Here is a 19,824-nt window from a genome sequence, read left to right as displayed (position 1 = left end):
CATATCTACATACAGCACACTCTTATACGTAGAATCAGAATTTTCCGTTGGTTTTGACCAAAAATTACCTTGAAGGAGCTTCGGGCTCTTCGGTAGTAGACGGTCTCGCCCTTCTAATATTGACATACTGAGGAAGACCTGATCTTGAAGTTGTGGATGAGAACGAAGCCACTTCTTCCCTCTCTTCAGTACTATCTCCTCTTTCGTCTGAAACGGACTCTTCGGTGGTAGTCGTCGACTGTCTTTTGCGATTTATTGTAGTATATCTACGATAAGAAGAATAAAATGAAAATCGAATACACCCACAAGTCAAACTATTTATATTGGAAACAACCCAATAAACTCACTGAGGCCTTTCTCTCCTGCCGCTAGATTTCTTTTCATCAGAAGAAACCAACCCTGCAGTTTGAGGTCCACGACTGTTCTGCTGGAATGGTGCTCTAAAATTCAAAAACATTTTAAACCACTCGTTGTACGATCTGTGTACTTAAAATGATCATTACAAAAATATCGATTACCTTTCATTTTGAGGTCTGGCTTTCGACAACACTCTCTCGTACAAAAGCCTTTTAATAGTAGCTGGAGTCGTCGTTTGAGATCCTTGACTGCTTTGACTGCTTTGTCCAGTGTTTGACGAAGCTCCAGACAAATATTTCTCCAATTGCTCAACTCCACCTAAACAATAACAAAATCATAAAAAATATCCTCTTTTAAAAAAAAAACAATCTTCACTTCCATAATAATTACCTAGTTTCTTAATGAGATCGACCAACTCCTTGATCACTTTAGGATCCTCTTCAGTATCTTGCAAACCTGATAGATCGTCGATAGCATCAGATATTTCGTCTTCATCTTCATCTTCGTCGTCCTATAATTTATACATCATATTTAAATCCTACAATAGTATATTATGCAATTTATCATTTATGATTAAAGCATTACATTTAACGGTTGGGGGGTAGTCGAAGTTTTGGTAAGTAGAGTTGTACTGCTAGTAGCAGCAGTAATCCGAAGAGATGGTCTTCGAGTCGTGAATAATGCAGACAACGATGAAGGTCTCGATGAATAATATCTTTCAGTAGTAGTGGAAGTAGTATAAGATTTGGTAGCAGCTTCAGCTTCAATCTTAGCAGTTGTAGAACTTGGAGGGGCGCTTGTCACAGTTGTCTTCTTCGTATTGCACAAAACATTCCTGGCAAAGTCACATGAATCTGCAGCCTTGTTGAAGTACAAACCTAAAACAAAACACATTATAAATATTTACATAACTAAGTGAATTTAAATATAAAACTTTCATATAGTTACCCGAAGGACATGTAAACTGGTGAGCAACTATTCCAAGATTTGAAGGTCCACTTTCAAGACACCAGAAGTACTTTTTGCAATCTCTAGGATGCGGGAAGAATCCTTCTTCTTCACACTTGAAATCTAAAATAATACAAGTGTTTCATTAGAGAATAATTCGCATATTGATTTTAAAACACATCATCTGTCGATTTTAGGTACCTGTTCCGGGATCAGGAGTAGTTGGCGGTTCGGGAGTGTTCAATCCCCAAGCTGGTGTATTGGAAGTTGGTGTAGATTCAGTACTGCTTCCTCTTCTTACTGAGTTTTGGCGACGACCTCCACTTCTAATGGTAAAATAAAATCGATTATTTGATTGTATAAAAAACAAATTTCATATATGTATATAAACATATTATATATGCAACTTGGTTCCAAAAGGACTTCTCATCCTTTCAGATTCAATCTACACATTTCTATTATATTGATTCAAATTACTTCGATGTTGATTTTGATTCAGCGCTGGAATCGGATTCTATCCTATTTCTCTTTTTGGAAGACTTCAACGAATTAGTTTCCTTATCTTCAATTTCGATCGTTTGAGTTTTCGATGGCTTTGATGGCCTGGTTCGTTTCCTAGTCGATTGGGGCTTCTTGCTAACAGGAATAACATCTTTCAGTCTGAAGAGCAAATAATAAACATTAAAATCTTCCAACAAAACAACATTAATATGAAAACACCATTTTTCTTACCCAAGACTATCATACAGAGCAGACTTGGCAGCTTCGATAAGTGGATACGGTTTTTCGTGACACTTTCCTCTGAAATCGTCATTATCAATAGACCAAAACATGATACCTATAATTTAAAAGTCATAAAATTACTACAAATCCCAAAAATTACACTCGCATCACTTCTAATTCGAAAGAAAATACCTCCGAGAGAATTTTCCGCAACGTATTGAGCCTTCTTTTTAACGATATCGATATCATCATATCCGACCCATTGATTTCCCTTATAAGCATAGGGACCCATAGCCCTGGCATTCGGCTGTACTATAACCCATTCTTCTTCTTCTTCGTCTTCATATTCATCGCTGTCTTCAGTCTCTCGTTTTTTGCGCGATTTCGGCATCAGACTTTCGCATATCTGAAAATTTCAACATCACAATAAATACCGATTACAATACTTGAATACTTCACATTCATAATATTAAATCAATACCTCATAATAAGCGAGATATCCTTTTTCTCTAGTAGCATCTCCTTGTTCTCCTGGACCGTCAGCAGGTGCTCCAATATCAGTAGTGTCGGGATTGAAGAGTGTAAACGATCTTCCATACGTCGGAATTCCAAGTACCAATTTGTCGGGATCGGCTCCAGCTTCCAAATAATGTTTTATCGTAAAGTCCTATAAATAGCATTACATTATAGTAAATTTCAATATTGCATATATATATGTATTTACATAGTTAATATTTGTATGACAATGATAACTTACAATGTTTAATTCACTGTCATAATTGTACTCGGAAGCCGCTTCCAAAGCGAAAAGTGGTGAATGGTGATTAACAGATGGTTCAAAAGCAGAATGATAATCGTACGATAGTATATTCATCCAATCCAAATATCTGCAATTAGAATGAACATATTATATGTAATTAGACCTTGTGATTTAATTATATATATGTATGTAAAAACATATCAAAGTGGAACACATCTTATTGAAAAAATAAACAAGGAGAAAAAGCTCTGATTTATATTTCAACTTACATTGACATTTACTGGGTCAGTAATTTTGCATGATTTGATCAGCAAATTTGGTTGGAGTGGTCAATTATTTATATTACTATACAAACATATGTTAGTCATTCACTGATCGACTTCTGTCACCAGTTAACAAGAATATACTGAACGAAAATAATTCAATAGTTTACTACATGCTCATTATAAATACTGACTACATGTGAACGAGTTTCATAAAAAATCAATTATTTAATACTTATTTTATTTTTATATATTAATTTACAATATAAAATAGTTTGACGGATATATTTACATGAAAATCCAACTTTGACACTACCTTTATAAAACATATATTTGACGATTTATATACTTTTCATTGGTGTGGTTTTTATAGGAAATATGCATTTAACAGAAACTCAAATTTCATTAAACTGTCTTTTAAAACAAATTCTACCTGATATAAGATTACAATATATGTATGAACAATAAGCTCTACTTTATACTTTCATGTTCGTTTTTCCTGATAGATATAAAATAGAAATCAAAAGGACCTGTTTAATTTGGGTATATCATATCCTTTATCGATGTATTCAATTCCAGCAGGAACTGCCATAGTCAGGAGAAGACGAGATCGTCCAGTAGCTTGTGACTCCTTCTCGAACTCTTCGCGCAACTCTTGGACCAGTTTAGCATAGTTTGGTCTATCCTTAGGTTTTCCACCATCGCGAAAAGCGGGATATTCCCAATCCAAATCTAGACCGTCGAATTTATTCTGCCTCAAAAACTGAAAAAGAATATTGTAACACTACATTATTTCCATTCAAAATACACAAAATACACTTTCTTTGTAAAAACTTTCACCTTACACTATAGATGTCTCTAGATTTATTTGCATCAAAAAAATACAAATTTTAAAACCTACATATAATGCATACAGATCTTTAAACGTATAACTTTAATTTAAATTAAATTTTTCATCAAAATCATTGACCAAACACGTGATATATAAACTGACACAAAAATCCAATCACATTTTTTCATACAAAAAAATCCTTGTAAAAAGTAAATATTTCTCATACATAAATCAACTGAAAAAAGTCAAAAACTCTCATACAAACAATAATCTAATTAAAAATGCAAATACATCCTGAAAAAAAATAATTATAAAATAATTTAATACACATTTTTTCACGCAAACTATGCAAAACAAATATTTGAATAATATATACGATTTTTTCATTATATATGTATACACATACATACGTGGATAATTCGATAAAAATGCGCGTCGACTTTTGAAAATGTTAAGCGGTCAAATATCCTGAACGTATCATACACTTCACGTACGATCAGTTCAGACAAGGCCAGCACGTATGTATAGTGCGTTCGCAGACAGGTTTGTCGGACACGAACCGCCACAAACAATGAACGCATATCCCATACCGATTCAAATCAACAGTATAATATTAAATAAACTGTCAACCGGTCAACTTTCAGTCGCAATCTGCAAATTTATACGGTCTATAGTGCGCTCGGAATAAATTGGCAGAGCGAAGGCCGCGACCGACTGACCAAACCACATAATGAGTGAAGTCAATCAATTGTTTTTGACATACTTCGACACTAAATAATACTTTTTTTTTTTCAAACAACTAGAAGAAGTTGCACGTTTCGAATCGATCATTGCTATTTTGACCGGTCACGTTCTTTATAAGATCCAAATTTTCGATAGGCATGTACCGTGCTGAATTTTTGCCTATTTAGATCAGCTATGATCTAAGACCGCGTGCCAAGGTTTAAATATTTCGGAATATTTTGTTATGAGCTCTGTGAGCTCTCGAAATTTAACTAATTGAGTGTGAGGAAAGTCAGCCTATACGATTGACGTATGCTATGCGCGAAAGCGATACAAGAATCTGGTCTATTTTAATGCCAATTCCGTTATTTAATTGATTTGATTTGAATATCAAATTACATCGCATATTCATGGCCAATTTAATACAATTTTATGCGTGGAGAAATCTAATATTAAATACATTATATTAACGTACATTTGTGTTTGTTTGTTGATTCCTGATACAATTATGTTTCGACAATCTAAATCAAATTTTATATGAGATTGCCTTGAGTTGATGAAATTTTAAATATCATAAAATAGCACATGAGTGAAGCCGGGTACTTCAGATAGTTACGTACATACATATGTACGTTGGTAAGAATTTTGAACGTGATGTGCGAGCAATTGGCGAACGTGCCTAGTGTGTATGGGTGGAATGTTTGTGTACTATCTAACTGTGGAAAAGGCACTTGCCCTTTGGCAGGTCTGGCGTAAAGACGTACATATAAAAACGCTGTTCGGTCTTATCCACTTGCATCATTTAGAATCTGTCTCTCTCTCTCTCATCCTGATCTTACGTATATGTATGTAAAATAATATAATTATTATGGAATTCCATCTTCTTACTTATGAAGCTCAATAACTTCTAATAAATTTCTAAGCAATTTCTCATGAAATGTTCATAGGGAAAATATATATATATATATATATATATATATATATATATATATATATATATATATATTGTTACGTACACCGCCGAATAAGTGCAATCGGATTAGGCCGAGTAGCATCCCAGAAACTGTGTGACCGTTATAATTGGTTTCAAGGATTATCTCTAGACTAAGTGCAAGTAATCTAAACAATGGCCAACGAATTGGCCGCTATTGGTCCCTTCTCAGAAGTGACCGATACCGTGGGACTGAGTGTCGTGGGAATACATATCCGGGTACATGCCTAAACAATAGGGAAGTAACCGGACGTCAAAGATGCCCTGAGCGACCGATCCGTTAAAAGCTACTTAGGCGATATCAAGACATTCTGGACGGAGCACTGGCAGTGCGTGTATCTCCTTAATCACCAAAAAATGCTGTGAAACGACTTTGGCCTTTTACTTGGATCCTCCACCCACCCCTACGCAACAATATTCCATATGTAATATAATCGGAAATAAAAAAAAGGATCTAAGTGCCATTTTTGATTTTGAGATCATATGCACATCGGTATTTGTCAATGTATTGTACGACAATTGAATGAGCAATACAAACTTTATATTGATATATGTATGTATGTATACTATTAAAAAATGATTTTGGTTACATGGACCATGTTTTAAAACATTATTGGCATAAAACTAATATAGGATTTTTTGTCACTTATGCTCTTCTTTATTTCCGGTATTCATATATTTTAAATTTAAACCACTTTTTTATATGAAAACAAAATTAAATCTGCATTGAAAGCTATTAGTATTACAAAATGTATCCATTTACAGGGAAAAATCGAAGTTTTCCGACCAAATTTTCCCGTGTGATAATCGAATATTTTTCTATATAATATTTAACTATATATAAATTAAGTAAATATATAAATTATAGTAAATAAATAAATCAGGTTAATTTAATTATAAATATATAATTAAGTAAAAGCGCAGGAATCGCTACATAATCGAACACTCAATTATATAAAATTCCGACAGATTCATCCAACCACCGTCTTATAACAAGCAAACCATCTCCACAATAATTATAATAATAAGCCATCATATTCTATACAGAACCAAATAAAACACCATGAACTTTACAAAAGTACGACGAAAAAATCAAATTAAATTAAAAAAGGTCAATATTTATTTTCCTTGACATTAACGTTCAATCAACGAAAATTACTATACAACGGAAAATCATTCCTTTTTGAAAAACACTTCACTAATTCACACTCACACATTCAATAATGCAACACCATAATGATGAATGTGGGAAAACGAGGCGTGGGCTAATGACGACGATGATAATCGTTTTGCAGAACCACAAAAAAAGCTCCAAAATTCGCAATCAGCGATGACGTAACCGGTCCAATAGATATACCCACTTGTAGATCAATATATCTTCTGGAGATTAATGGATCGAACCATCAATTTTGCAATGTTTTGTCCTTGAAAATACACCGTCGAACTTCCTTGTCACGACCCAAGTAACTATCTCAAACGCTTAGTACATACATACATACATAAATACGTTCGTTCAATCATCCAATTAATTGACAATTATAATATATTAATATGCATACCAACTATGAATATATTATATATGTATATGTATATGTAAGATTGTATACCTTGATGGAATTCTTGACGAATTCTCTCCGTCTCTCGGGGCTAGCTACAAGACCTGAAAATCTACTGGAACCTTCATTCCAGCCTCCGATAGCTATCATAGTCTTCAAATTCTTATTGTAAGATTTCAGACCGGTGAACTTTGAATATCCACCTGAAAAATAAAATTAATAGTTATTTAATATTGATGTATTTGATTTATATTTATTGAATATTTTGAAAACATATTATTCGTTCAAAGACCACAATAAAGCTACAATACTTACTAAAAAGTTTACTAACCAATTTTTTTTCAAAATCAAAGAAAATTATACATTTATAAAGCATACAAACTATATAATAAAAAAAGTGTTTTTAATGATACTTAAATTTAATTAATTTGAATTATCACTAAGTGAGCAAAATACCTAATTATTTTTTTACGTCAAACATACCATTGGATGACAGATAAAAAACCACCATTCCAGAAAACATTTTTTACGATTTATCAAATCAAAGTTCTCCGAGCAGTATTTTCCGTATTTTACGAGAAGTATGAAAAAATTTGTTTAAAGAAATATAAACAATTATACTATCTACATGTGAGCCGTTATTTTTGAAAGCGGCAGAAATCCAATTTTCAAATCCAAAAACACTATTTCTGTTTGATTCAATTCACAAATTGTTATCATTTATTTTAATTCGATATGTCCAGAATCTTGGAAAAGCAGAATAAACGTATTACAGACCACCAGTATTTTTGAATATTGTTAAACACAAAACTTTATATTTAATGTTTTGCGAAATAGTTCACGAAATGAAGAAAATTTAAGACTTATGCCACTTTAAAACATAAATAACTTTTAAAACTAACAAAATATAAAGGAATCAAAAAAATTAAATGGCTTGGGGAGTAGGAATAATCTTAAGCATTTATTTAAAAAAAAAATTCAAACAGCATCCAAAACTTACCTGAAACTACATATGTATAGTAATGTTTAAAATTTTCTTATACCGATACCAAAATTTGTATCATAAACTTTCATTTCCCTAGTAAATTATCAACACTAAATAAACTATAAGATAACAGTCGAAGATAAATGTGTAGAAATCGTCTTATACCATTCAGCATATTCAATTAGCATAGTAATCCATAAGTACATAATACACGGTGCATCAACCTCTGACAGTGCAATCTTCAAGTGAGATCATAGCGTTGTTGTTTCGCAACATCATTTTATCTACTATGTACATACATATAACAAAATATATATACAAAAACCTGATTGATCATCGGTTTACCTCGCACGAGTCGCTTTCTAAGTTTGCTAAAATTTCTACAAATAAAAAAAAGTACAATACAAATGTTAAATTACCTTTTTCGATATCTTGATACTTGTCGAACGGTTTGAGCGTATTTTCTTTGGTGAATCCTCCGAAGGCGTATATCAAATGTGTGCACAGGTACGGATTTATATTCTGCGGGCTAAATTTGGCCGTTCCTGGCCTGTAAATGGACCAGTTTGTGTAGTAGCATACCACTCGTGCCGACTTGGTCTGACCTGAAACATAACAATGTAAGGTTTTATTGAATGAGCAATGCGGTTTACAGCAGCTGAATGTTATTCAGAGGCGTAGTTGATACTTCGAAACTGGTTTATGATTGTTTCCAAGGATAAAATTTGAGTTTTTATAATGGTTGTTAACACTAAAGTTCGTGTAGTATATATTATTATATGCATACTATTGTAGGCTGTATGTGTATTTGTATTACTAATTCATTTTCATACCATATGACAGACTAATCATTACCGAACTCTGCACGGCCACTCCCAGTGCCATTTTTATTTAGAATGATTTAGTTCGATGATGTGTTTATATTTTAAATACATACATAATATCACAGGCATTGAATTAATATAGATATATGTAGTATCTCGGGCAAAAAAATTATAGATGATTTCACTTTTTTTTCGGACATTTTTTAGATATTAAACAAGACATGTCCGGTAGTAAAGATATGTATGAAATTAGGATGGAGTGCATTTGTACGAATGAATATTGTTTTTAAATCAAAAATGCCACTCTGCCTGAAGAAAAAGATCTTCAATCACTCCAAATGCACTCAAAGAAGTATGATCGGCATAATGAGGAAAGACAGGAAACGGAATACGTGGGTGAGAAGTGTGACAAGGGCAGTGGACATAGTGGATAGAGTAAAGAGATTGAAGTGTCAATGGGCGGGTCACGTGGCTAGAAGAATGGACGAAAGGTGGACAAAAGAAGTGCTAGAATGGTACCCGAGAGAATTCAAAAGGGTAAAAGGAAGACAAAAGAAGTGCTAGAACGGTACCCGAGAGAATTCAAAAGGGTAAAAGGAAGACCGCAGGGAAGATGGGTAGACGAAATTAGGAAAATGTATGGGGTGAGATGGATGAGAGTTGCGCAAAACAGAGACGAGTGGAAGCGTATTGGAAAGACCTTCATCTAGCAGTGGATGGTGAGCGGCTGTAAATGATGATGATGATGATGAAACTGCTACCAAGCGTTTGGGATATTTGGGATATTCTGGGTAAAACCCATATAAATTTCATAACAAATAATATTCATATTAAATAAATAAGCTTTCAACTAGCACCGAAATGTTACATTTAAATAAATTTAATTTAAATATTATAATAAAATAAATCAGATTCAAAAATTTATACCAATAATATATTAATTGATAATATGTATTATTAAACAATTGCAAAAACCATGATACAAAATGAATTACTATATTCACCCACATCTTTGCCGCACTTTAGTAGTGCGACACACTTTGAATAACATTCGTGAAAAAAAACGTACAAATGAAAAAAAATAATTAAAAACATTTAAACGCATTTTTTCGACGATTTTTTTAAATCCATTAAAAACATTAAAAATTCAATATATTTAAATAAAATTTACATTACAAATTAGCAATCTCATCTCAAGCGAGCATCAATTCAAGCTCGTCAGCTTATTACGCCGCATACGAATGCAACTTTTTCCTACACCAATCTTCACACTAAATCAATTCCAACACGACTCAATTACATACTTACATACATACAAAAACACACGAATCTTTTTATAATTTCAATGCCTTAACAAATTCACTGCATGTCACTGATCCCGGGATTATTGCACGCGATGCCCATAAAAATCTCGTTCGGACGCAATTAATACCCACCAACCAACCAACTAATAAATGGCATTTCATCTTGCGTAACGACATTTCGATCTAGATACGATTCAGCCTCTCTTGCGGAGATTCGTACGAGCATGTGACCCAAATATGTATGTGCAGGCGAGTATTTACAAGTAGCCGGCTTGAACATTCTTGAACGTGCCCACAAACTATAACACGCCACACTTTTTTTCTTGTATCCGCGTAAAAAAATCGTGGGCGTCCTCCTCTCGATCGCATTTGTGGCCGAAATTGTGAGATTTTTATCGCAAATTATTAATTTCCTTATAATTGTTCTGATGCGAATTGAGCAAGCGAGCGTTCCAAAACGCTCGTATGGCTTCTGAAATCGTGTAAACGGTGCAATTAAACATTGCGACGAGGGAAAGGAGGCTCTCTCTGCTCGTCGAGATTTATAATTTCCCAGTTTTGTTGTTGGCACACTGTTGTGGAGCCTCTGGACACGACCGCGACCCACATTTCGAGAAGCTTTGTCCTCTTATGTCATCGCGACGAGCTTCCGCGAATTAATCCGAGCGAAACTTTGCTCACGATCTGGTTCTATTTATACTAGTGATATGCATTGTATACACTCGTGCTTTTTTGTCCAGTGTCTCTTTGATAAATGGATTGTAGGGTGTGGTCACGTCATTCGTTATATTTGAATTTTAAATTGTTTATAACTAACATTAAAAAAAAATAGTATACAAGAGAATTTTGTGACCGATAGACCCAAGGAAGAGGATCTAGAATAAATTGAAGGACTAAAATACAAGTGTAATAAAGTGTAAGTCTGCGAAGATTCTACAATAGTTAAAGTTGAAGGTCTACAGAAGATCAAAAGATATTAAAATGCCGATCTGTCGGCTTGGAATAGAATTCTTGAGTAATAAATCAATAATATTCATAAGTGAATGGCCCATAAACAGGATGTTAGGTAGTTAAAAGTACTGAAGAAGAATCTAGAACAGGTCTGCAAATGTTATACTTCAGATTAAATCTCTAAAGAATCGTCGTCAAATCTAAGAATTACGATTTAAATAAATATTAGTTTAAATCCAAAACAATTCCTGAATTTTTTAAAACTCTCATGAATGAAAAGATGACTAAACATACCAACCAGTGGCGTAGCTAGCTCATAGCAAAGTCATGCAAAGCATGAGAGTCCAGCTTGACAGGAGGTCTAAATTTATATATACAATATGTACGTATTGGTAAATTCAATATAATTTAGCATTGTCGAAATTATCGAAATATCGAAAGTAAGAAAATTGACTCGTAATGAGTCATACACTTGTACGTATAAAATATTATTTTGCTTCAACTTTATTTTACGACCCAAAAATTTTAAAAAATCCAAGAAAATATTTGGACTTTATAAAAATCAATTTGCGTCACAATAAAAACCCATTATTACAAAAAAAACTTAATTGGAAATATATCCATAAGGCTAATCACAAAATTTTGCAAAATTATCGTGAAAGATTAATTTTAATTAATTAATTTAAGCTATGTTTAATTTTTTTTGTCTAATTAATATACTAATAATCCTATATAAATATATATCAACAAACAATTTGTATTATTTCATCTCATATTTTTAAAAATCAGGTCAAGATCAACGTCAACATCAAAATAACACGAATAAAAGCTGTTGAATTGAAGCAAAAGCTGATCGATCTGGATTAACAAGATATTTACGTGATGCTAGTAACTTTAAGAATATTTTAAAGTTCAACAAATCGTAAGACAACATCATTAATTAAAATAATGATGATAAAAACAGGTGTACAATGGATAGATGAGAGATTAAGTATCCTAGGTTAGCGATTTTACGTCCAAATTACTTATTTCAACTTAAAATTTCGTTGTGATGTAATATTAGTCTATGATTTTAAAAAATATAAAACAATATTATATTGCATATTTTTTTGGACGTTATACAAAATAAGAAGACGAGTCAAAATTATGTTAAAACTGTCTATTAAAATGAATCATAGTTTTTTTTTAATTATTTTTCTTGAATAATGTACTACTTTCTAACACAATTTAAAGCTAATTATACAACCATTTATAATATCACAACAGGCACTGATTTAAAATCGAAAAATTCCCATTGACCGATTTTAGCGGCAAATTCATTCGACGAGACAAACTCACCGTGACATTTGCGACGGAAATATTTCAATGTCGAATTTTTCAGCACGCGACAAGTACACCTAATTATTGTTAGAAAGTCTAGAAACAGAATAAATAAAACGTGATAACGAATTCGAAACGTCAACCTTATAACGTACTTAACAACCGCGTTAAATTACACTTCACCTTGAACCGAACGGACACGACTCGACATCACACAACTATTAATCCTATATTATTTTTTGCAACACAAATATTCATTCCTTATTTGGAAAACGCTCTCGATTTCAAACTGAGGTATTTTCGGTGGAAAAACAGGTCCGACTCAAATCCAATGCAGAAAGTGAAAACGAACGATGCCCGTTCAGCGGTTGCCATGATTACACCACAAATGATTATTATTTATTATTATGATTGTCGTTGTCTTCGATGCTTTGAGCATTGAGCACTTTTCGTTGCATAATTAACGACATGCGTCTGTCTCTGTGATGAAAGACAACTCGCCCGAAATTGCTTTAAATGAGGCGGCAGACTGGTCAAACAGGTGCTTGCTTAAAAATAAAAATATATGAAAAAAAAAACTACACACGCCTTAAAAAATGTTGACCACCCCGGAATGTCGGTCAAGTCAGTGTTCTGTGTATAATTTTTATAATTGCAGAACTGATGGATAATGCATTGCGGTCGATTTAGATGCGAAAATTCGATTAAGGTCTTCAAATGAAAGTGCAAGTTGAGCTTATTATATATATTGTACAATGTAGAAGACTGGGTAGAAAATAAAAGTCATGGAAAACAGCTTTTCTTCAGTGATGATATTCAGGCATGTGACTGATAATGTCTCACAAGTAAACGATATATAATCTGACCCAGAAGTGTTGGAAGAATATGTGTAATGAGTTCAAACGGTAAAACCAATACTTCAGCAGGTTCTATGTAGTAGCAGAACTAGATGGGTTCTAATGAAGGATTTGATTTAGATGTTCGAATACTAAATAATTCTTAAATATGGGATGGAAGAAGACTAACAAGTGATTTTAATCCAACTGAAGAAAAATACGTTTGGAAAAAATAGAAGATGATATTGGATATTGAAGAATTTAATAATGTGGGACAACAATATGAATATAATAGTTTTGAATTATGCTATGGTAGAAAATACATGACTGATATTTTTGTATCAGTCAAAAATGATTTGTAGAGGAAATTGGGATCTTATGAACGTAATTGTAGATATGATATACATATGTACATATGTATGTTTATAGAATCAGTGAAGAAAAATCTTAAGTGGGTAGACTAGTAAATGAAGAAGTAGATGGCAAAAAAACGTGCTTGAACGGCATCCAAAAGTAGATAAGACCAGTCTTATATAGCAATTTTTATTGTTAATGCATTACCATCTAAATTGTTCATAAAAAAAAAGAAATAGATAACTTGAAAAATCTTCATTTTTCAAGTAAAATAAAAAGAATATTTGAATTTTTGAAGAAGACATTCAATCTCATTAAAAAATACTCAAAAAATAAAATAAAACTTTCAACCATAATTAGAGCTTAAGCCGAAATCTCAATATATGTACATGTGCATACAAGTTCAATGTCCTACTTGTTAAACTTAAATAATAATATAGCTCAATTCCCAGCAAGTATTTACTTTAAAACATTAAAATATTGATTACGAAACTATGACATTTGTAAAGCATTATAAATACCACTGCTGGATGAAGGCCTCTCCTATAATATGCTTCCTTTCGTCTCTGTATTGCGCAACTCTCATCCATCTCACCCCACACATTTTTCTAATTCCATTCACCCATGCTCCTTGCAGCTTGCTTTCACCCTTTTACATTCTCTCGGGTAACATTCTAGCACTTATTTTGTCCACCTTTCTTTCCGTCCATTCTTCTAGCCACGTAAATCAACCATTGACAATTCAATCTCTTTGCTCTCTCAACTTTGTCGAAATTTAAATATTATTATACTATGTATAGATATAATATTATCAAAATGAAATTCCATAACATTAATCCAAGATTTCAAAAGGAACCAATAGAACATTATTTATTATGAAAGAAAGCTATATACTAGACATTATAATCTTCCAATTTATGCCTATATATGTATATATTTATGTCTGAATCCAAAAACAAATTAACAACGTTCGCCAAAACCATCAACTTTTTCACAATGAATAAAAAAAAACAACTTAATTTATAATATGCATTCAAACTGCGCAGTTATTTATTATGCACAAAAAATCATAAATTATTTAAAAAACCGTATCGATTCGACAACCAAAAAACAAATCACTGTCAATGATAAATAAAACACATTGCGCAATCAATTCCCAATTCAATCACTAGCGAAATTTTATAAGAATTCTTTCAATTCCGTCTCGCTTCATTCAACACTCACTATCATAGTCTGAGCAAAAATAAATTGCACAAACCGAAAACCTTTCACGAAACCATACTTCTATCAACGTACTTTCATACCATCTTCTGCGACCACAAAATCAACCGCTAACCTAGGATTTCTTGCTGAAATGAAAATTTTCCGACAATTATTTACGGGGAACGTTAACTAAGCATAACTTTGACGCAATACTTACTTTTAAAAGTCACCATATCAGCTAATCTAAGATAATTATTGCAAAGCGTCTTGCTCTATTCAACGACATAATTGCTTGTGAGAAGTAAGCTAGAGTATAATGCGATTGTGTGGAATCCGCATGAAGCAAATTACTCTCTGATGATTGAGAAAGTGCAAAAAGCATTTCTTCGTTTCCTATATAGGAAAGAATATGGGTATTACCCATATCTCTACCCCACTCCTTTCCTTTTGGGCATGCTTTTGGGTATAACTCCCTTGAACTTCGGAGAAACTTCTCATTAATTCATTTCGTTCTCCTGCTCTTACGTGGTTATACGTCATGCCCGTTGTTGCTGGAGCAGTTGGGACTTTATGTCCCTAATCACTATGTGCGTGGTAGACATCATCATTTGCTGGCTGTACCTCCTGCCCGCACAGTTCTTTTTCGAATGGCTCCTATTCCAAGAGCTATTCGACTTCTTAATGAAATCGTTGCTGCCGAGACTGAATGTGATATTTTCCACCTTAGTGAGCGTAAATTGTCGGAAATTACTCTAACCCATATATCTGGTAGTCTGCGCTCATCATTGTTTTCATGATTGATTGTGATTTATGAGTGAAATTTTGATTAACTCTCTTCCATTTGGGCCTTACTGGGATGTTTTGTATTTGTAGTTGTTTCTTACATATTTATTGAAACTGGCTGTAGGTGCAAGGCATTCCTTTTGCTATATTTTTTTTATTTGATATTTTTACTTTATTTGTTATTATTAAATGCTATTTTTTTATGTTTTTGTATGGATGTATTTATGTTTATGTTCAAATGTATTTTTGTTTATGTATAATTGATGAGTATATTATTTTCGTTATGTATTAATTTATGTTTAATTGTTATTTTGTTTTTTTTGTATTATATTTTTGACCATTGTGGCGCTTTAGGAATTCCTGTTATGCCACAATGGTCTGTTTAGAATAAAATAAATAAATAATTATCATTGCTATTTAAGAGAAAATCACGAATTTGCATCTTAAAGACATTATTTCCGCTAACGGTAGTACTTTTTCGTTAAAATAATCATCAACCAATTTCACGCGTCTCACACATACCTACAAATCTCAATCAATCAATCCCGAAGCGTTTAGCCACACAATCCGTTAACATCATCTAAGTGTTAATTCGACGGAAACGTACCTAAAATTGAAGCAGAGTGTGGGAATCGACGTTGCCCAACGCACTCCAGTAGAAAAAGCGGTGAGCTTAGAAGAATCTCGTAATTTAGTTGACACACGTCGACATCTCGTTAAAAATTCATCATTATAGTCGCGATTTCGACATGACTTTACCGTTCTGGTGAACAATCCAAGTCGCATGACCCACCTTCGAAACCGTTTTTTCCAACAAACAACACGATTCGTCTGACGATTGCTTGCGATAATGAGCGCTCGCACTTCTTGACTCCCAAATTATTGCAACGATCGCTATCGACTAAGTATCATTATTAAAACAATTTCACATTTGAAAGTTCCATATAATAATATAATATATTTCTTTTTAGATAAAAATCAGATCTTTAATGATACTTTCGATTTTAAATCTAATTCGAAGTGCTTCGAAACTTTTAATAAAGAAATTACATACATTCTAAAAGAGTTATGACTTCCTCATATGTTTGCTTTTTTTTCATTACAGACTTACATATAATGATTATTGGCATATTTGCATGGTTGCTTTTATTTGATTTTTGAATATGGTTCAACTAATCGCAAAACAATAGACTGTACACGTATATGAAAATAATCTTACCTAATGGAACTAGCTCACATGGTAAATTTTTGACATCCGCAAATTCGTGTATATTTTTTGCATAATATGAAATCAAACATTAAATTTAGTAATCATATGCAACAGAAACAACAATATACCGTTGTTTATTATCATTAAAATTTATGATTTTGTTTTATATTGTTGGTAAAAAGATACATGAAGTTGCGGATGTCCAAAAATAATTCATTCACATTATCCTCATACTGATTTTCCGAACATAAATTTGTTAAAATTACTGTATATATATATTTAAATGAACAGAAGAGGAAATAAGATTACATACCTGTATAACAAGAATAGAACATTACTTTTAAATTTTATATCCCCGATATGTTATATTATACATACATACAGAATAAAATACTTACATAATACGATTACCTAACTTTGGCATTGAACTCAAGAATATAATAAAATAGAAGGATAGATGTATAGTTGAATAACGATAAAGAATCGGAATACGGAATATAAAGGTGAGAAGAATGCCCAAAGGAAAAGATAACCAAGCAGATAATGATATTAAAATGACAATGGACATTTAATATATGGCAAACGGACAAATTAAGTACTAGAAAAACATCCAAAAGGGCATAAATTGATATTGTTCTCGCATCTTTCGAAAGTAAATAACTGCAAAGAATACTTATGCTATATGTATATTAGTACCTGCTACGTTCGTTCAATGAGACTATTTTTGTATGATTTTGTACTATTTCTGCTAAATATATTTTTTTCCAAGCAAGACATTATTTAGCTGGCAGCAGAGATGTTCATTTTATTACTTACCTCTTATACAGTTCACATGGTTTTCGTGTTAGTGGTCATTTTTTATATCTCTTATCTCTTATCCGATCGTTTTCATACTTTGCCATATTGCTCATTTTGGTCATCAATATACGTTAATGTATCGTCTGCCATTACGTTGGAGATAAAATATCGTATACAATGCGAATCAAATATCCAGAATCTCGGGTACGGTGACGTCTATGTCGGTGAAGGCAAGCTACCATAATCTATCTTCAACCTTTTTGCCTTGATATGGCGATCAGATTTTAATTGTTTGAACGCCTATAATTCACTCTATATTTTATAAAATTTGCTCTATAGGTTCTCGTTATCTCTAATATTTAAATATTTATAGTTTTAACTCTCATATGTATATATAAATTTCAAATTTGGCGTCTAGCTTAATGTAATGTAATACACGATATATATTGATTTTTGGCCAAATATGTCAGATCTGACATTTCACGGCTAAAAGTATAGCTCTTCACGGAGTTTTATCTGCGAGATAAGTGTTCAATAAGAAGTTATGTTGTATCTAATTGTTAATATGATTTACAATAAGCTTACATACATTTAGTTTTTTACAATAAGCTTACATACATACATCACATACAATTATTTTTAGTTATCAGCTGATTTAATTTATTTGATGATTGAAAATTTCAGTTCTGTAAATACATAAACTCATTTACGGACAATCATACATTGATAAACTATTCTTAAAGCAAATCATTAAAGCAATCTTAGTATTAATAAACTATTCTAAACTGTAAGGTTCCCGGCATAAATGAGTATACATATGTATGTATTTCCGGCAGCAACTCATAACCTCAAATTTCATTGTTTATACCTCCAAAACAAACTTTCTTACCAATACAAGCTTAATATACATATGTACACAGATCAAACAGTGATAGTTTTATTTTTAGTTATCAGTTGATTTATTTAAAAATAATCCTCTCAAATGAGTCGAATAGACTACAACAGGAAATTACATTTACTACGGACGGACGGACCGATGTAGTTAAATATATGTAAGTTAAAGCTTAAATACAAAATTAGGTATATACATACATATGTACATATGTACATATGTACCTCCCTGACAAAGAGAAAAAGGAAACGAGAGATCGTATCTAAAATATTTACATTGTTATTGATTTATTTTATTACAATACATAGTACTTGTTTATTTATTTTATTAAAATGCATATTATATTTTATAGTATAAAAATGAGTAGCCCACGTGGCCACCACTGACGTACACGAAACATAAATATAACTATAATATAAAGTATTAAAAGCAAACATCGATGAATACAATATATCAAACTCCACTTACATAGTTCATTTGATCCTTGAATTGCTTTATAACTTAATCTAATCTAATCCAAATCTAGCAAGCTTATTTGAATCACTTTCGATGTCATCCTACAAACCTACTATTAACCTACTAAACCATCATAAATTCCACAGATGGAATCGCAAATTTACAGAACGTTCCATTAGATCGATCCACATCCGCAAACCAACTATGTAGACATGATAGAACAAGTTTACATGAACAAACTCGACTACGGGAAGCGGCAAATTGATAAATCAATTACTAAACGACACTATCCGTGTTAAAGTTCACGTGCTGCACTGTGAGAATCGCAAATTTCACGAAGTAGACACAAAAGTCCATAGTAAATTTTCACACGATACGAAACGAACTTGCGACAGGACGCAAACGATTTGCCAACAACATCAAAGAGATCAAAAGCAACAAAACAACCACCGGCGATCTGATATGTTCGAATCGGTGAGAACCGGTGAACGATTTTCGCATGTCGAAAAATTTCTTTGACCTCCCCGCCATCTTAATTACACCGTCTCATAAAAACAATTATCTCGGGGGCACTTTTTATAATAATTGGATCGTCAGTGGGGGTGAGTTGTACCGTAAAATTTCACCCAAATATATAATATTTTTTGTTATTATTATTGTCATTGTGAAATGTATGTATGTGAAATTTCGCTCACCTTGTTCGGCCGCAAGCACTGTGAGTAGCACGAGGAGCCATGGCGTTAGTCCTCTCTGAA

The 19,824-nt window shown here is 32.5% G+C and overlaps 1 protein-coding gene across 2 annotated transcripts in view; it reads right to left on the bottom strand.

The window, feature by feature from the left end:
• Window positions 1–19,824, bottom strand: part of LOC143919933 (uncharacterized) — a 79,078-nt gene that overhangs the window by 5,877 nt on the left and 53,377 nt on the right. For both annotated transcript variants that reach the window (XM_077442532.1, XM_077442529.1), the window contains exons 2-17: window positions 19,765–19,819; window positions 8,558–8,743; window positions 7,205–7,356; window positions 3,582–3,814; window positions 2,786–2,915; window positions 2,510–2,695; window positions 2,221–2,434; window positions 2,038–2,143; window positions 1,783–1,965; window positions 1,507–1,631; window positions 1,306–1,428; window positions 943–1,235; window positions 748–868; window positions 519–675; window positions 348–440; window positions 69–266 (exon numbers count right to left, since the gene is read on the bottom strand). In XM_077442532.1, the coding sequence (XP_077298658.1) occupies window positions 69–266; window positions 348–440; window positions 519–675; window positions 748–868; window positions 943–1,235; window positions 1,306–1,428; window positions 1,507–1,631; window positions 1,783–1,965; window positions 2,038–2,143; window positions 2,221–2,434; window positions 2,510–2,695; window positions 2,786–2,915; window positions 3,582–3,814; window positions 7,205–7,356; window positions 8,558–8,743; window positions 19,765–19,819 (2,555 nt within the window). The remainder of the gene's footprint in view (window positions 1–68; window positions 267–347; window positions 441–518; window positions 676–747; window positions 869–942; window positions 1,236–1,305; window positions 1,429–1,506; window positions 1,632–1,782; window positions 1,966–2,037; window positions 2,144–2,220; window positions 2,435–2,509; window positions 2,696–2,785; window positions 2,916–3,581; window positions 3,815–7,204; window positions 7,357–8,557; window positions 8,744–19,764; window positions 19,820–19,824) is intronic.

Source organism: Arctopsyche grandis, chromosome 12, assembly GCF_051622035.1.
Source record: "Arctopsyche grandis isolate Sample6627 chromosome 12, ASM5162203v2, whole genome shotgun sequence".
Lineage (NCBI taxonomy): Eukaryota > Metazoa > Arthropoda > Insecta > Trichoptera > Hydropsychidae > Arctopsyche > Arctopsyche grandis.
The sequence above is the reverse complement of the archived record's forward strand: the minus strand, read 5'-3'. Positions and strand labels throughout refer to the sequence as shown.